At 37.2% G+C, this 17,803-nt stretch overlaps 1 protein-coding gene and 1 pseudogene across 1 annotated transcript; one reads left to right on the forward strand and one right to left on the reverse strand.

The window, feature by feature from the left end:
• Window positions 1–1,822: 1,822 nt before the first annotated feature.
• LOC139126626 (methylsterol monooxygenase 1-like) lies at window positions 1,823–12,650 on the forward strand (annotated as a pseudogene).
• Window positions 12,651–13,858: 1,208 nt separating this feature from the next.
• Window positions 13,859–17,562, reverse strand: LOC139126627 (UPF0696 protein C11orf68-like). Its single transcript, XM_070692682.1, has 2 exons — window positions 17,187–17,562; window positions 13,859–16,119 (listed from the first exon to the last, which is right to left on the reverse strand). The coding sequence occupies exons 1-2, from the start codon at window positions 17,321–17,323 to the stop codon at window positions 15,636–15,638; spliced, it is 621 nt and encodes a 206-aa protein (XP_070548783.1). The 5' UTR covers window positions 17,324–17,562; the 3' UTR covers window positions 13,859–15,635.
• Window positions 17,563–17,803: the final 241 nt, after the last annotated feature.

Here is a 17,803-nt window from a genome sequence, read left to right on the forward strand (position 1 = left end):
GCCATGGTTTCATGTATCGTGTCTAAAACCAGGGTCGAATATGTGCATGGTCACCCATATATCTTTCAACATGTCAAACAATATAAGTAGTATCTCGTATCAAACAAAATTCATGAAAAATGGGCGACTTTGTCCCATTTTTTGTCAGAGAAACAAGGCTCACTGCACATTGTATTTCATTATATTTGTTGTTCCTCAAATTTTCATTGTCAACTTGAACATCTTTCTAACATATGGAGAGAATAATATATTGGTTTCAAAACTAGTTTATGGACTCCTGTCTTGTATTTTAAATTTTCACAATTTACAGAAGTCAAATAGTCCCCTGTAGATGTTGCCCGTGCCATTGAGATATTGCAACAGAAATCCTAAAATATTTCTTGGGTCAGAAAAGGGAAGGAAAACATTGAGTGTACTGAGGTGTAAAGCACACCTATGTAGTGCATGCTTATATCATAAGTGCCGGGAAAAAAACATAAGAATAGCTTGTAGTAAAAACATTTGCGCCGCCTATGGCGGCGCGCCGGCAAAGAATTGAGAATAAAGTTTCCAAATTTTGCTCATTTCAGGTTCTGTCAGTTATGACAATTTTTTTTTCTCAAGGCATTACAGGATCAATTTTTTTCCTTCTATTTCACCTGGTGACAATTTTTTTTCCCTCAAAATCCTCCATATCCCCCCGAAATCAAATGGTTCTCCTCTTACAAAGACTGCGGGGGGGGGGTGTTCAAATGCGTAACGGATTAGGCAGACGCATTTACTTAGCGTATTTCAGAGTAATTATGCGTGAAATACGGAGAATTTTGCGTTCACGGAAGCTCTGTAAAAGTAATTTTGAAATTTAATATTTTCAACAAATCGATGTATTGTTTTAATCATACCGATCAATCAAATCTGCCATAACCCAGTTTTCTGCAGACTATCCAATGAAACAGCTGTTTTCAACAACTTAGATCATGTAGCCCTGCGTACCGTGCTGTGTGTTTCGGGCGATACACACAGGGAATTGAGTAATCTTGTTGTTGTTGTTGTTGTTGTTGTTATTGTTGTTGTTGTTGATGGTGATGATGATGACGATAATAAAAAATATTAAACAACGTGTCATTCCTTGCTGTTGTTTGTCGATGTTGTAGATAATTGTAAAAGAAAACTGTAATCGTGACCAAAAAACGACGTAGGTCGCTCAACGTCACTAGGACCGGAGTGATGTTGAGCGACCTACGTCGTTTTTTGGTCACGATTACAGTTTTCTTTTACAATTATCTACAACATCGACAAACAACAGCAAGAATGACACGTTGTTTTTTAATATTTTTTATTATCGTCATCATCACCATCAACAACAACAACAATAACAACAACAACACAAGATTACTCAATTCCCTGTGGTTACACAGGTGGGGCCGTGTAACGCCCGAAACACACAGCACGGTACGCAGGACTAATGATCATGTACAGTTTATGCTTGTGATCACTGTAATGATTGCTGTCAAAGTGTGAAAATGATATATACGATTGGAACTAATTTGGGATAATTGGATGGTGAAGTTCTGTTGGTTTAATCTGCAAATGAAGGCGCATCTACATGTTCATTGAAGGGAGCGCTTTCTGTCTCATTCATCAACATTTATATGAGGCAGACTTGACATTTTAGGGGGGCAGTAATTTTTGATGTTGATTTTGCCTTGCTAGGTCATGATCCGTGACCCGTTTTCACGTTTTCGCCCACGCCCTCTAACGGGGAAAACGGGCCAGGACCCGGACGAGATCTGCATGGACAGCATAGCGGTAATCAGCTGGTGCGGCGTCTGTCGCCTCCCTCCCTGCTGGATAATCGGTAATAAGCTGCACGGGCTCGCTGCTTAGGGTAGAGGTGTATATAGGATTGTGTTTAGCAGTGTAACTATTATAGGTCCTTCGAAGCGTCAACATGGCCGAAAACGCCACTATCGTAACCACTGTCCGTCTGGCCACCGAGTATCTGGAATATTTGCCTGACAATCCATTTAGGCCAACCATGGAATATTACTGGACGAGTATGACGGATAACTACAGCAAATTTGACATCGCATCATGGATATCGTTCATCTATCACGAGGTATGTTTCACCATGGTTTCACACAGTTGCAACATCGGTCCGTGACAGAGGGACCGTGTTTGATATCAAAACACGGTCGGTTCATCAATACAAATGACCCCGCACGGTGACACAGTTATTGTGAACAGCGCTCTTGGTGTATTGTCTTGTTTTTTTTTATGATAAAAAACGAGGCCTTCAAGTTCTTATGCCTAGTTCTGACGTCAGATCAAACTTAACCATAGAAGCTGGAGCGACTCTGACGTTGCATTTTTGTAGATCATTAGTCAACGATCGATGACGACTAAAGATTTCGACAAAATACTGTTTTCGGTTAGACTTGGTAAGTTTTACCTCATGAAAGTCGCCAAATCTACAAGTCAGTACGTTGCGGTTGATATTTTTTTTGCAATAATCTGGTCAGAAAAAGAGATTGCTGGCTCGCAAAGACTGGGTTCATATTTTTTAGGTCATCCAGTATTTCGTAACTGTCTGCTAATTGTCAAATTCAGAGTCATTAATATTCGCGTGTGCAAAAATGTAGGCGTGCACAACGATTATAGTCACCTCTTTCATTGTTTATGATTTTTTGGACGTATAATATCCCCGGAGACTATGCAATGTTTTGGTTACTCTTTGATCTCCCTGTGTCACCTGATGTGATGACGTCATGTATGGGTGGCTATTCCAATTGCTATTTTCACCCCCCAATTCTTTTCCATACAATCCATACAGCAGGGCCAGTTTACCCTCCGCATGCATCGGCATGGTCATAAAACTTTACATAGTCCCTGGTGTAGGAACCCCCCCCCCCCCCCCATGAAGTTTTCAGAATAAAACTCGTCTAGTGAAAATGCAAATAAAATATTTTAGTCATTAGAGTTGTAATTGTATCAGACAACAGCTGTCTGGAAATATAGAGCCTAAGAGAGCAGTCATTTTTTACTGCCGGGGATTGGAGGAATGTGAGGGGGTCACTCAAAATATTGAAAACGATAAGGAGGGTTGCTCAAAATGTGGAAAGAAGGTTACTAATTTTTGGTGTGAAGAAATTTCAAAATACCTCTCAGATTGCACAATTGCACACCAGTTTATCAAAATTTTCAATGCAGGGGGGGGGGGGCACCCTCGTCTCGCGTGCTTTTCCCTTTAGGGTGTTCTATCAGTTTTACTTGGTAAAAAAGCAAATTAAAAACACCTCTGAGATTGCGTCAGACTGCACCAGTGCACACATCAATTTCTCAAAAGTCCCACTCACACTTTCCCTCTCAGCCTGTTGCGCGTTCTCCCCTCTGGACTTTCAAATTCTGCCCAGACAGATATCAAAGTGAAAACCCTGCGATAATACCCTTCCAAATTAAGCAATAAGCACACCCAGCGACGGTATACCATGGGATTTTCACCAGTTCATGACATATATGCACTCGCTATCGCTCGTGCATGAAGTGAACTGGTCAAAGCTGATATCATAACAGTATATTGAAATTCTGGCGAGGAGCGTCAAAACGGACTTTGGCTTAAGCCGAGAGCTCCCGTGTGTGCCAGCCATGGTATATCACCAATATACCATTGCTTCTTTTCACGTCTCGACCAATCAGATCGCTGCATTTGCGCCATCAATATTCTGGTATGACATAATAAACAATACTACATGGTTGGATACTGATTATAGCATGAGCTTTTACATCTGTATTTTGTTGTCACTTTGAATTTCATTTTGTTGGTGTCACCTTTTTCAACCATCATGAGAAAACCCATGCAGGGATGTAGAAAATAGCCAGCAGCCAGCAAAAACAACCGACTGTCAGCTAAAATTTGGCAGAAAATTTGCCAGCTTTGAAAATTTAGTTCTACTAAAAAATCAGGACTTTTTGCACAAACTTAATTTGCTCAGACACTACTTGTAACCACCTGTACTTTTATTCATGCCACCTGTTACCAAAATTTTCTAAATCCCTGCCATAATAATCTAGCAGGGTATTTAACATTTCTAAGTTTGGGGGGGTGTCAGTCAAAATTTCTGAGTTAAGGGGGTTTCTCAAATTCATCATGTTTGACAGGGGTCCGTACTTGAGAGAGAGAGAGAGAGAGAGAGAGAGAGAGAGAGAGAGAGAGAGAAAAGTAATAATATAATTGATGTAAATAATAATTTGGATACAGATAAAAAAAGTGGGAGGGAGAGAAGTAACGAGATAAGTGATTTAAATAAACATTGTAATTTTGATACAGATGAAAGAATTGGCCATTAGACAAACTACCGTAAATATGAATGTTCTGAGTAACCGAATACACCCAACACTCTAAGTGACCCCAGTTTTTTTTTGGCAATTTAAAAGAAACGTATCCTGATTTAGCCTCTTTTCCTAAATCTCAAATTTATAATTTCTAATTTCATCCAGAAAAAAAAATTGAAGTGTTGTGCTTTTTTCTGTTTTTAAGGTCAGTTGTAGCAAACACTCCAGATGGAGCACCCTACCAAAGTTTTCATATTAATTCAATCAAATAATCAGTAAAGTTTATATAGCGCCGAAATCCAAAAATAGTATTTTGTTTGTGATGCTCAATGCATGGAAGTTGGTGAGAGTTGCATTGAAGTTGAATTTGGTGAGAATTGCATGGAGATAAAATTGTGAGAGTTGCAGTTCACCAGATGTGAATTCTACTGCAATTGATGATGCTGCAACAGTAGGACTTTACTGGTATATAGTGGAGAACTTTTTGCACTGGTTCAGTTCAGGGCACATGTATATATTGCAATGTTAGGCATACACCCACTAAACATCACTTCACGTTTTCTGTTTTCAAAATGTGACTAGTTTACTAAACATTTTCTCAACAGCTTCATCCAAAATTTTGCCATATTTGTATTTGCACACTCTTAGTTTTTTCTTTGACATCATTCTGTATTCTTTTTGGTTCAATTTCAGGTGTTGTACTTTGGTATCTGTCTGCCAGCATTTGTGTGTCAGTTTATCCCAGCCTGCAGAAGTACAAAATACAACAGGTATGTAACTTTATAATTTACCCTAAATTAAATAACTGCAGCAAGATGTCAATTTACATAGAATTTATTTTTAAATATTTAACTTAGACTAGGTTGAGTTTAATACATGCCAACACAAATCTTCCCTTATGTGTGTCTGTATGTGATATATATATATATATATATATATATATATATAATATATATTATATATATATATATATATATATATATATATATATATATATATATATATATATATATATATATATATATATACCCGATATATATATATACCGATATATATATATATATATATATATATATATAATATATATATACACACACACACACACACACACACACACACACACACACACACACACACACACACACACACACCCCGGTGGGTGTGTGTGATATATATATATATATATATATATATATATATATATATATATATATATATATATATATATATATTATATATATATATATATATATATATATATCGGATATATATATATATATATATATATATATATATATATATATATATATATATATATATATATATATATATATATATATATATATATATATATATATATATATATATATATATATATATATATATATATATATATATATAATGTAGCGTGGGGTTTGCATGGTCTCCAGAAAACAACATATCACATCTTTGCGTGGACTAGCTTTTCCCTGTTCACAAGTCACAATCAGGTCAGAGAGAGAGAGAGAGAGAGAGAGAGAGAGAGAGAGAGAGAGAGGGAGAGAGACATAGATGTTAGAGACCAAATCAACTTTTACAGTTCTGTAGTGTTCTTATACTTTTTGTTACGGAACCATTGCATGTGATAGGCAACTGTGTCTCATAAAGTGAAGTTGTGAACCTTTTCCTTTTTGCCACCTGTTGAGACTTGACTTGGCTTTGTAAACGACACTCCTGCCTTGACAGTCACCTTTCAACGGACGCGAAGACTTTATATCCCAGCAATAACAAACAGCTGGTCTACCTAGCAAATCCCTCTCACCATGTGATTTGATCATACAGGCCATATTCTCCATGCAACCGCAGCTCACTTTAACCCTTTGAGCGCCAAAGTCAATTTTTGTCACCTTTATAAAATGTAACCCCGTCACATTTTTTTCAGATTTTTGCCAAAATTTTGATGAAAAACTGTAGCCAATGAAATGTGATGTCCGTTTGGTCAAAAATTATCAAAATGATTACAAAAAAATTCATAAAAACTGGTAAAATGTTGCTCTAAATTTTGGTGGAAATATTACAGCGCTCAAAGGGTAAATTTGTATTTCTATTGAAGATCTTGTGTAGTTTAGACCCCCTCTGAAAGTGTTGATCTACACGTCCAAGGAATTTCTCACCAAATCTAACATCAGTGTGTGCGATGTCTTTATAAATGCATATGCAGAAGGTCATTAACTATTGGCTACAACAACTCGTACAGTGATATGGAGCTACATTATACTATATTATTACTACAATAGATGTGATAATGACACAGACAACCGGTGAAAGTGAGAAACTGGGGCAAGTTTCGATGTTCAGTAACCTTTCTCTTTATTTTTATTGCAGGATAAACCCGAATCCTTTGAAAACCAGTGGAAGTGTTTCAAGTTATTGATGGTTAACCACTTTCTCTTTCAAGCACCTTCGATATTCGGAATTTATTTTTTCACAGAGATGTTTGGAATTCCTTACGACTGGGACAGTATGCCCCCATGGTGAGTAAAGTTACTATTTGCCGATGAACCAACGTGTATAGAGCACAGGGGTCATCCCATGCTCTGTAAATTCTGTATAATTTATGATGTCATTAGTCATGCTGCTCGATAGTATAACTTTCACTCTAATAATGGTGATGATGTCATCACTGTCAATCCATTAATGGTGATGATGTCATCATTGTCAATCCAATAATGGTGATGATGTCATCACTGTCAATCCATTAATGGTGATGATGTCATCACTGTCAATCCAATAATGGTGATGATGTCATCACTGTCAATCCATAATGGTGATGATGTCATCACTGTCAATCCATTAATGGTGATGATGTCATCAATGTCAATCCAATAATAGTGACGATGCCATTGCTGTCACCCAACTAAAAGGTTATGATGTCATAGCAGTCACTCCACTTATGGTGATGACATCATTGCTGTCACCCCACTAAATGGTTATGATGTCATAGCAGTCACTCCAATAATGGTGATGATATCATTGCTGTCACTCCACCCTCCTGGGCTGATAGCTCTGCTTGTGGACAGAATTGTCCCCGAGGCTCTTTCACCCAATTAAGTGGTGTACAATTGCTTCGATAAAGTTTGTGTGCGATGTGTGATAGTGAGCATACAAGTGCGAGTGCAAAGTCTGCAGCGTGTGGAGGGGTTGCAGTCAGAAAAAAATTGTAACAACGTAGCTCGATCATTGAACCACTGGTGATGATATCATGGCTGTCGCAACTGAAACCTACATCACACATATGTAGCAACAGAAACGGACACAGTAAACACCATCCCATGACATAGATTGTCTGTTTTTACTTGTTAAAGGTACGACATAGCATGGAGAGTGTTTGTGTGCGCCGTGATTGAAGACACTTGGCATTACTTTGTACATCGTCTTCTCCATCACAAAAGAATCTACAAACATGTACACAAGATACATCATACCTTCCAGGTAGGTTGTGACATCATGAGTTCACAATATTTTTCACACAGCTAGGGAGATTGTCTTGGCATCCTTAGTATATCAACGGTTTTTCGTAAAGGCACAAAAGCTGCGAATTTTATGCATTGTTTTCATGATTTTGTTTTCAAACCAAAGTTGGTTGGTGTAAATGTGCTAACTGAAGGACATAAAAGCACAGAAAATGAAGTATTTTGTGCACATACCGTACACATGATCATCCAAGAAACATTTAGGTGCTTCATGATGCCATAGACTCAAATGCACACATGATGGCCGACATTTTGTTGTCGTAATCTTTAGTGTCTCTGTCACATGATTAGGTTTTTGAAAATGGCGGGAAATCAAAATGATGTTAAAACTGTTAAATTTACATGCCATTGTCTGCACTTACGACAGTGCTATACACTTTTTCAGTCTGTAATGGGTCTTATTCAAAGAAAACTCTTGGAAAACTCAGGATATTTTAAGATCCGTTTATAACACATTCACAGCTATTAGGGCTTTAATATTATTTCCATTTTAAATGACACTCGTTGATATAATAGCAGTCTATAAGGGATTATGTTGAATCATGTTGCCCGGAATCTGTGATCTGTGACTGTTCAACATAAACAGTGTAACAATAATTAAAATAAATATTTCACCAGTGTGTGTGTTTCATTTTCAGGCCCCATTTGGCATGGTTGCGGAATATGCTCATCCCGTTGAAACTGTTGGTGAGTGTTAAATGGCTTGCAGAGATTTTAGTCAACAGCAAAGAGACTGGACAAAGTCTATCAGTTGAAATTGTCAGTATGGCTTTTAACCTTTGAATGCCAAGTCAATTTTCGCGTCGCTTTTAAAAATGCACCTCAGTGAATTTTTGTCAAAGTTTTTGTCAGAATTTTGATAACAAACTGTAGCCAATGAAATGTGATGTCCATTTGATTCAAAATTATCAAAAGATTACTGAAAAATTCATAAAAATTGGTAAAATGTTGAACTAAAATTTTGGTGGGAAAAAATTACAGCACTCAAAGAGTCAACACTCTGCGATCGGAAGAAACAACAAAGTTGTTTCTGTTCCATTAGTTTATGGTAGTAAGGATAATATTCCATAACTTCCACCGATATAACAGCAAAAATTAGGGGAATGACCCTGGAAAAATTTTGAACATTCTACCTATGAACCAATATTTAATGATAAGTGACAAAATGTTACATATCCAATGTCTTGCTTATAAATATTTTTGTCCTATTTTGATTTACTTTGAAATTAAAATCACACTACTCTTGATATTTCTACAAAAAATTAAGCCTTAATTGCAGATAAAATTCAGTGTTTGCAACACCATTGTGTTTATTTTGTTTTGGTCCATATATTGTTTGGCAATCTCATTGAAGGACAATTTGTTGAGTAACCCTAATTCTGAACTGATAGACGAAATCAGCAGCTGATCTCTAGCGACAGATTAATCAAACAATGGCGGCACATTCATTTGAGATAAAATCTTGGGCAAAGGACACAAGGATGGGTCGTGATGGTTTGAGCCTATTGTATCCAGTTGTGTGTTGGACCCTGAAACATTCCTTCGCCGACCAAACAATCATCTTAGTGCATGCATGACCAGTGTGGATTATAATCAATCTTCAGTGTTGACAAAACCACCTCCACTATCTACATTTCAATAGATGGACATCTGACATGCATGATATGGTCATTTCAACTTCTGATGGACAACAAGCTGGCAAAATCTACGCTGCTTGGCATGGTTTAATGGTTGAGGGCCTACATGCTTACATATCTAAGGGGCAGACTATCAGCTCAACTGCTGATAGCCAACCAATTAGAGAGAAATGTGCCAGGGGTCATTTCTGCCTGAAATTAACATAAAAAACCTTCAGTTCAAGTACAAATGGTGAAGACAGAGGAAGAAGGAAAACTTAATTAGTTTGTGATAATTTCACACGCTGCACTGCCATTGTCATTGTTGGTAGGAGTTTATGTGATAAGATATAATTTGTCACAATAACACAAAGTCTTTTAGTACTTTGACAGTGCCAATAAAACTTATGAAGCAGAGAAAACTTGATGAAATTTTGGTGAAATCTCTCTCTCATTCTCTTTGTTTTAAAATATGTACAATGATTCAAATTGTACAATATATTGTGTGATTGAATGTCAAAATATCGATTTACATAAATTATAACATGTCCATGCCATCCAAGTATGTGAGATGCAACGATCATTATGTTCTTTTATTTTCGCATTTATAGTCCTGGGATTTGGCTTTTTCATTGGTCTGTTCCTGTGTATAAACCATTTTGCGTTCTTGTGGGCGTGGCTGCTGTTCCGTCTCCTGGAAACCGTTGATGTGCATACTGGTTATGATCTGCCTTACAATCCACTACATCTGTTACCATTCTACGCCGGTAAGTTGTGCTTTATCAAAGAATGAATGCATATTGTCAGTTTGGTTACACCCCAGTGGATATAAAAACCTTTACCGATGCGAAGTTGATGTTGGCTGAAATTAATTAAACAAGACTTGCCTGAAGTGTGTGCGCTAGTTAGTATCATAACATCATATTAAATTTGAAGAAATACACTTCAGCAGGTGGCCTGCAGATCTCAAAGCTTGAGCAAGTAACATACCACGTACGCCTGTTACCACATGTATCTCTATGTCCACATGTACCAACGGCAAAATTCATAAAGCATAACTCCTCTTTTAAGAAAAAAAAAATTATCAGATTTATCAAACAGGAAATTTATTCGGTTGATAATATATTCAGTGGAGAACAATTAAAAGAACACTCCACTCATCCACTGATGTAAGAGCCAGGGATTAATAAGAGTGCATTGTATAGTCTTCTTGATATGTGATCAGCTCCTTGAACAGTATGCTTTGAAAATTGCATTCTGTCGGCTTGAAAGTTTACGACAATTCAAATCTTACCAATGGGAAATCTTTCATGTCAAACATGATCTTTAATAGCACCACATTTGATAGTGGATCTTGGTGGGAGATTTTTACTTATAATCAATAAGCTATATGAAACTGTTTATGCCACCCTGCTATCACAACCAACCAATCACAGGACTTGAAACTTCAGAAAGTGTGACTGCTCAGAGCCGTAGAATAGACTGAAAGAGCCATCTCTTGAGGGTGCTCTCTACTGGTGGTGTAGAGCACCCCCAACCAATTGATCTTTCAGTCTGAGCCTTAAACAACTTCCAAACATGTAGACAAAATTGGCATGCAACAAAATAATTGCATGTACTTATTCAATATAAACCCAGTTCCCAAGTACTATGGTCAATCCCAAATAATTCCAAACCCATATGTCTGTTCTTTCGACAGGGGCTCGTTTCCATGACTTCCATCACATGAATTTCCATGGTAACTATGCTCCTACCTTCATCTGGTGGGACAAAATCTTCGGAACAGATCGGCAGTATGAGGAATTCAAAGCTAAGCACGAAAAATTGGTGAAAACTGATTAGATGAACTATCAACTATCAACAGATATGTAACCTAAAATCTTCCAAAACATGCAACGTCTGGCGGCGTTGTCGTATGGTCCCTACCTCCTCAAATGACAGTTACGGATTTCGAAACTCAGTCTATACGATTAAATTCCTTCACATCCATGATAAACCTCTTTGTTGAGAAAACCACTTTATTTTGATGATTGCCACCATGCATAATTTTTGAGATATAAAACACGGAGTTGAAATCAATTGAAAAGTTGATTTTGCCAAACTATACATAGCTTGCAACACTATGGAATGATAAGTTTTACCCGAGATTTGCTGATAAGTGATATATAATGATTTATTTTCTTCAGTCGTTTTAAACAGAATTTTTTGTCCTCTTCTCTCAGTACTCTCTACAAGCAATGCAAATATGTCAAATTGACTGTTGAGTCTCCAAACATTTACAATAATCATCGTTTTATGGTAGAATGTACCTCGGGGACAGATATTCAGACTCAAATTTTTACAATATTCTTTTGGCCTACCACTTCTCATTTTGAAGCTTATGGAGTACTTTAAGTTTTTTTGCCAGCTTAGTTTGTGAAAATCTGGAATTTTATTCTACCCACAGAGATAAATAACCCAGGGTTGGCAGACCTCTTGAAGTTCAATATCGGTATATATTGGGTACTTTTTTTCTCTAGTACCAAAAATATTGGGTTCTAAGTACCAAAATTTGCATGGTGAAAGATAATGGTTGAAAGTTTGCTGGAGGAAAGTTTGAGCAAAAGCTTTTAGTCATTTGTGAGGCACAAACTACAACAATCCAAACTGTCCATTGACTCATCTTTCAAATGGTATGTTTCTCTTTCTCTTTCTCAGATTTAATTGAAAACAAAGAATACTCCAGTTGTTTTCATTTCACGTGTCTGTGTCATACAAAGGTCAAATTTGCCCGTTTACCAGTATATCATGTAATGGTTCTACTCCGGAATAAAAAAGACTTGAAGTAATTACACACTCAGTACACCAAGGCGATCACGTGCATACAAACACATGTGTGCAAACACGAAAAGTTACATGCATTTCTATGTGCATCAGTGCAAATGGTTTTGTTGTACCGTGGTCGATTTGAATTCCGGGTTTAGTCTATTGGACCGATGGAAAGGTACAATGGAACATATGCAATTTAACAGTAATTGCAGTTCTTATTTCTGTCAACTGCTTGAATTTACATCACACGGTTTTTCAAAGGTTTTAATCTCCCTATCTACCAGTACAGTTCACTGTTTATTTTTTAGGAAATCAAAATTTCTTATGGATATTGATATCATGATCTTTTTTGTTGGTGTATCAGAAAAGACTTAATAAACTTGTCAATCACAGTGCAGCAAAATTATGTAGTGATATTGTGTGTTGATACAGAGACAATGTTTAACCTGTTCATTTTCTTTGCATGAGGTTCTACTTCGCAATAGAACACAGATGGATGAAACCAAAATTTTGCAGTGAGAGATTTGATCCTGGCACTTCCTATTTGCATGAATCTCGCAATCCACCAATCACATCGTGGCAAACTGTAGTGATCAAAGGTGAATTGCCTCACAACCTAAGAGAGACATTTGGTAAATTTAGAGATTTGCAACATGTTTAGAGTGTTGTGTCAATCCATGGAAGTACTACTGAAGTCATGGTTAATCCATGGTGCTGTGTGTGTAGTGTATGACGACTTTTAATAAACTGTAGCCCCATTAGCTGTATCTTTTTGCATTTTCTTTCAGATAAATAGAAATCAAATCAACTTATTCAAAATTGTTTCTTAATGTGTTACCATAGGACATATCTAAAACATTGGAAATGAATGCACAGCTTTGATTTTAGCAATTGTTCAACAATTTTTGGGTTGGAGCTCAAATATGGCTGCCACAAATATGCATATAAGTGACTGAATGTAATCAACCATCTCAATAGGGCCGTTCACAGTTTACGTCACTGTTCTCTCATTAATATGCAAAAATAAATATTTGTCCACATTTTTAGATTACGCTTTTGAAAATTACGCATGCAAGAACGACGAAAATACATCTCAGTGGGCGACTGCTAGTGTAACAGTGAATACTAAAAAACATATTCACGACTCAGAGTACAAGCTGCAAAAACAGCCACGCATGCAACATTGATAAAATTTGTCCGCATTTCAAGCTGCGTGTCCGATGTCGCGCGCGTACAGCTATATTTAGTAACAAACCTGTAACCGTGAACAAGGCTATTACCAAGGAGTGACCTTGTGACATGTTCAAAGAGAGTGTGGCTTAACCCTGTCAGGCTTGGCTGTCTGCTACCTTACCAACACCTAGGTATACAGGGGTTTAGGCCTCAGAGGGTTAAAGGGACAAAGTCGGCCATGATACATGAAACCATCACGAAAAATTCATTTCGCGATGGTTTCATTTAATATGAATAAAACCGGGGTCAAATATAAGCGTGGTCACCCATTTATTCAGTATCTTTCAACATGTCATTATAAGAAGTATCTTGCATCACACAAAATTCATGAAAAATGGCCGACTTTGTCCCTTTAATAACAGAATTTCAAAACATCTCTCAGAGGAGTGGATGAATTTTTATTTGGTGAAATGCAAAATGCAAAATAATTCTGGTACAGCTACATTGCCAATCATAAATGCTTTGTATGATAACATGTGAATGAAATCTTTTACATATCAGGGGGTGGGTGTCATGTCAATCAGCATCACGGTTCCATTCACCAGCAATATGTCAAGACCATGGCACTGATAACGACCCCATCCCTTTTCCTTGTGTTGTGGCTACGGGATACCATTTAATATGCACTTACAGAAAAAATACTCCATGAATATTCATCAGTAATTTGTATAATGGGGGCATGATGTCACCTCCTGATATACCGATATAAATATGACACAAATGACCAACTTTCAAACATATGTGCACACACATACCAGTTGTGTATAGAAACATATAGAGGTATATATAGATGTAATATTCGCACAAATAGCCGAGATGAAACACATAGGCATATGTGGAGCATCAAAACTACAATGTAATGAGTTCGACATAAATTTGTGTTGTCAATGATTTTGTAGTGTTCAATTTGTTATTGTCGTATGCAGATAAGAATGGGCAGTGAAATTGATCTAAATGTTATCACTCTTGTGTAATTGGTTTGTAAAGTTGTTTCAAAATTTACTACAGGATTGGTAATTTTAGCTGAGTTGCGGCAAACTACAGACGGATGATAGTGTTGTTTCACAGGCGGCCTCTGCTGTAATTGTTGAGATAAAGCAATAAAGTAGGAACGGATTAGTGTGTATGTGTGTAGGGTAAAGATTTTCCGACTTTCTCTCCTCGTACATTTCGACAACTTTCTCACTTACTACTTCTGGCATAGCACACCTCTTTTCCTGTAGATCATGATTTTTTTTTGCAAAAGAACTTCATACAATGCAAAGGCAACAAGAAATCTAATGACAACTAGACTCTGACTTTGCTGTGATACAATGTAACTCAAAACAGCGGTATATAAGGAATTTAATATGAGTCTGTGTATGTGAAGTGCACTGCAAAGTGTACTCCCTGGTGTGTGTTTATTATGGGTCCATAAAAGCTCTTTGATTTTCACCCCAGTCATAACCATTCTCACCAGCCAGAGCAATAATTTCCGCTCCGCTGACCTACGCCTCTTAACGGGTAGCGCTAAGCTGCTGCCGTAAAGAGGCGCGTGGTTTATGACGATGAGTTATAACAAGTCAGTGCAACTTCTGAGGCAAGTTTTGGAACAACTTTACAAACCAATTACACAAGTGTTGCAACATTTAGATCAATTTCACTGTCCATTCTTATCTGCATATCATTGTAATATAAGTTATGTGTCAATATACTATTAAAAATCAAACTGAGGGGAGTCATCAGAAGAGCACTCAAAGGTCGTATGGGACCCATACCCCAGATGTGCATGAACACTGTGTCCAAGGTACGTTGGCGATTGACAAAAGTTAAAACATGAGGTTTGCCATAATGTGCATCGTAAAATTAAAATGTTGCAGTTATGTTGACATGATGCATCTAGATCTTATTGTGCACCTCAGAAAGTCGCAAAGGTACAATTCTGATAACCTCTTTCCTTAGTTAAGTTAGGACCACTGGAGAGTGTTGACAGTTTTAATACTTGTATTGCTAATGCTTTAGGGAAAATTACGGTATATGCTTTGCAGAACTAAAACAATGAAAATATTGCAAAGAGTGACAACCATCATCCCAAATAATCCTGAAATGATGGATTTATTGCTTGGATGTGTAAACTAAAGCACTGCCATATTGTCCCAATCCTCATATCATGAGTTTATTGCTTAGATGTGTATACTGATGCCTTGATGTTCCATGGATTCTTGGCATAGATACCAAGGGTTGTATAGACGTCTGGTTTATAATTGATGGTACCGTTGACTCCGAGACCTCGGAGTCTCTCTAGTACTGCATTTACGTCAGACTGATCGAGATAATCCTGTGTGTAAACACAGATCAAGTGGTGTTTACCGTCGCCGTTGTCAGGACTCACTTTGGCCGATATCCCAAGATTCCCTTCATGAGTTGCCTTGGCGACCTTACACCAGAGGTCATCAACCTTGGCAGGCGATGGGAAGAGCATCCATTTTCCAACTGTATAGCTGTATTGAGCTGCCAGAGCGGATACTTTGGCGGAGTTTATCACTTCTCCGGAACTCTGTAACTCCATCCAAGCCTCAAGCAATCCCTCCCTATCAGCTTCACTTTCATTTCCAACTTTGTAAGGATTTGCAACAGTAATCCACTGAATTGCCTGTGAACTTGATAAAGACAATGTACATGACTTAATATGGAAATTGAAGTTTGGAAAGAGATTAATCTCTCTAAGAGGAAATATCAAATGAAGCGCAGAACAAGCAGTACAGCACTAGACAGCATTATGCACAATGAAATTCTAGAGCATTGGGTAAAGATCTGATGTGTACCAATGAACAATTGCATGATCTTCTCAGAGAGAGAGAGAGAGAGAGAGAGGAGAGAGAGAGAGAGAGAGAGGGAGGGAGAGAGAGAGGGAAGGGAAAGAGACTGGGCGATAATGGAATTTTTGATAAACTAACTATTCATCAACTTTAGATCAAATGTACTCTTTATTTAAATTTGTTCATTTGATGTTGACTTCATTTGTAAGATTCTATATTTTTTTAAAGTCAAGCAAGCACTGAGAGTTTTAAGTGAAATTTATATACGTGCACTGGAAATCAGCAGCTACTATTTTAGTACCTATCAAAATTGAAGTGCCATTTTATTTGTAAATTTGTCACATCAAAGCTGAAAGACTGTAGAATCTCATTGACTTTGATAATTAGAGAAAGAAAAGTTAAATTGAGTTCAGACCTACTGCACAAAATCAAGAGAATTTCATTCTATTGGTTGTTGGAGGGTCTAGCTTGTACATAGCAAGACCATTAATATGATACCATGTGACAATCAAGTTATCAAAATTTACCTTTCTTTAACATCGCAGAGTTTCAAGGTGTAAAACATTTCAACACATGTTACAATAGCCATCTAGAATAATTGGACCAACAAGTTGACCCTTTGAGTGCTGTTATTCTACCCACCATAAATTTTATGCAAAATTTTACGCAAAATTTTACCAATTTCCACGAATTTTTCTGTAAATTTTACAATAATTTTGGACAAGATGAGCATCAAATATCATTGGCTACATTTATTTATCAAAATATTTGTAAACATCTGGAAAAAAGAAATGACTGGGGTATATTTCATACAGGCAACAAAGATTGACTTTTGGTGTTCAAAGGTTTAATATGGTATTTGCTCAAGGTGAAAACAAATTGTATATTACCTCTATGCATGGACTTACCTGTGAATTTGTGATGGTCTGTTAGCGGTGGTAAATTCATCAACAGATATTCCAGAAGAGACGTCATAATGCAGCCAACCGAATGCCAGCCTGCCACCGACAAATCTGCTGTGTGTCAACGACGCTGCAGACGCCATGGCTGTACACCTGACATGCACGTATGGTTGGCAATGTATTGCAGTGGTTAGATACACTCCGACTTGATCCCTCTAAATCATGTGTGTAGTGGGATACCCAGAACATGCAAGTTTGAATTTGATTTGGAAAAAGATCCTTGTAGTACAGCTTTCCTCTCCACTGTATCAGCACGGGCACCAGTGAAGTTTTCAATGTGAAGACATGGAGCTTAGGTAAAACTGATTTCATGACCTGTGATGTCATGAGTTGACCTCATTTATCAAGCACGATGGTGTGAAACCAGATCATAATTTAGACAGCGCCCTCAGCAAATTATTTAACATTATGTTTACAGTCTTTCCATCTTTCTTACCAAGTTGGGGAAAAGTGAAATGGCAAAAGTCAATTATCTTTTGTGAATTGTGGAAAATTCCTGGTAACTTTGATGCACGGTACACCTGATCATTTCAAAAGACTCTTTCCTCGTATTTTCAGCGAGA

This window comes from Ptychodera flava, unplaced genomic scaffold (assembly GCF_041260155.1).
Source record: "Ptychodera flava strain L36383 unplaced genomic scaffold, AS_Pfla_20210202 Scaffold_109__1_contigs__length_247351_pilon, whole genome shotgun sequence".
Classification (NCBI taxonomy): domain Eukaryota; kingdom Metazoa; phylum Hemichordata; class Enteropneusta; family Ptychoderidae; genus Ptychodera; species Ptychodera flava.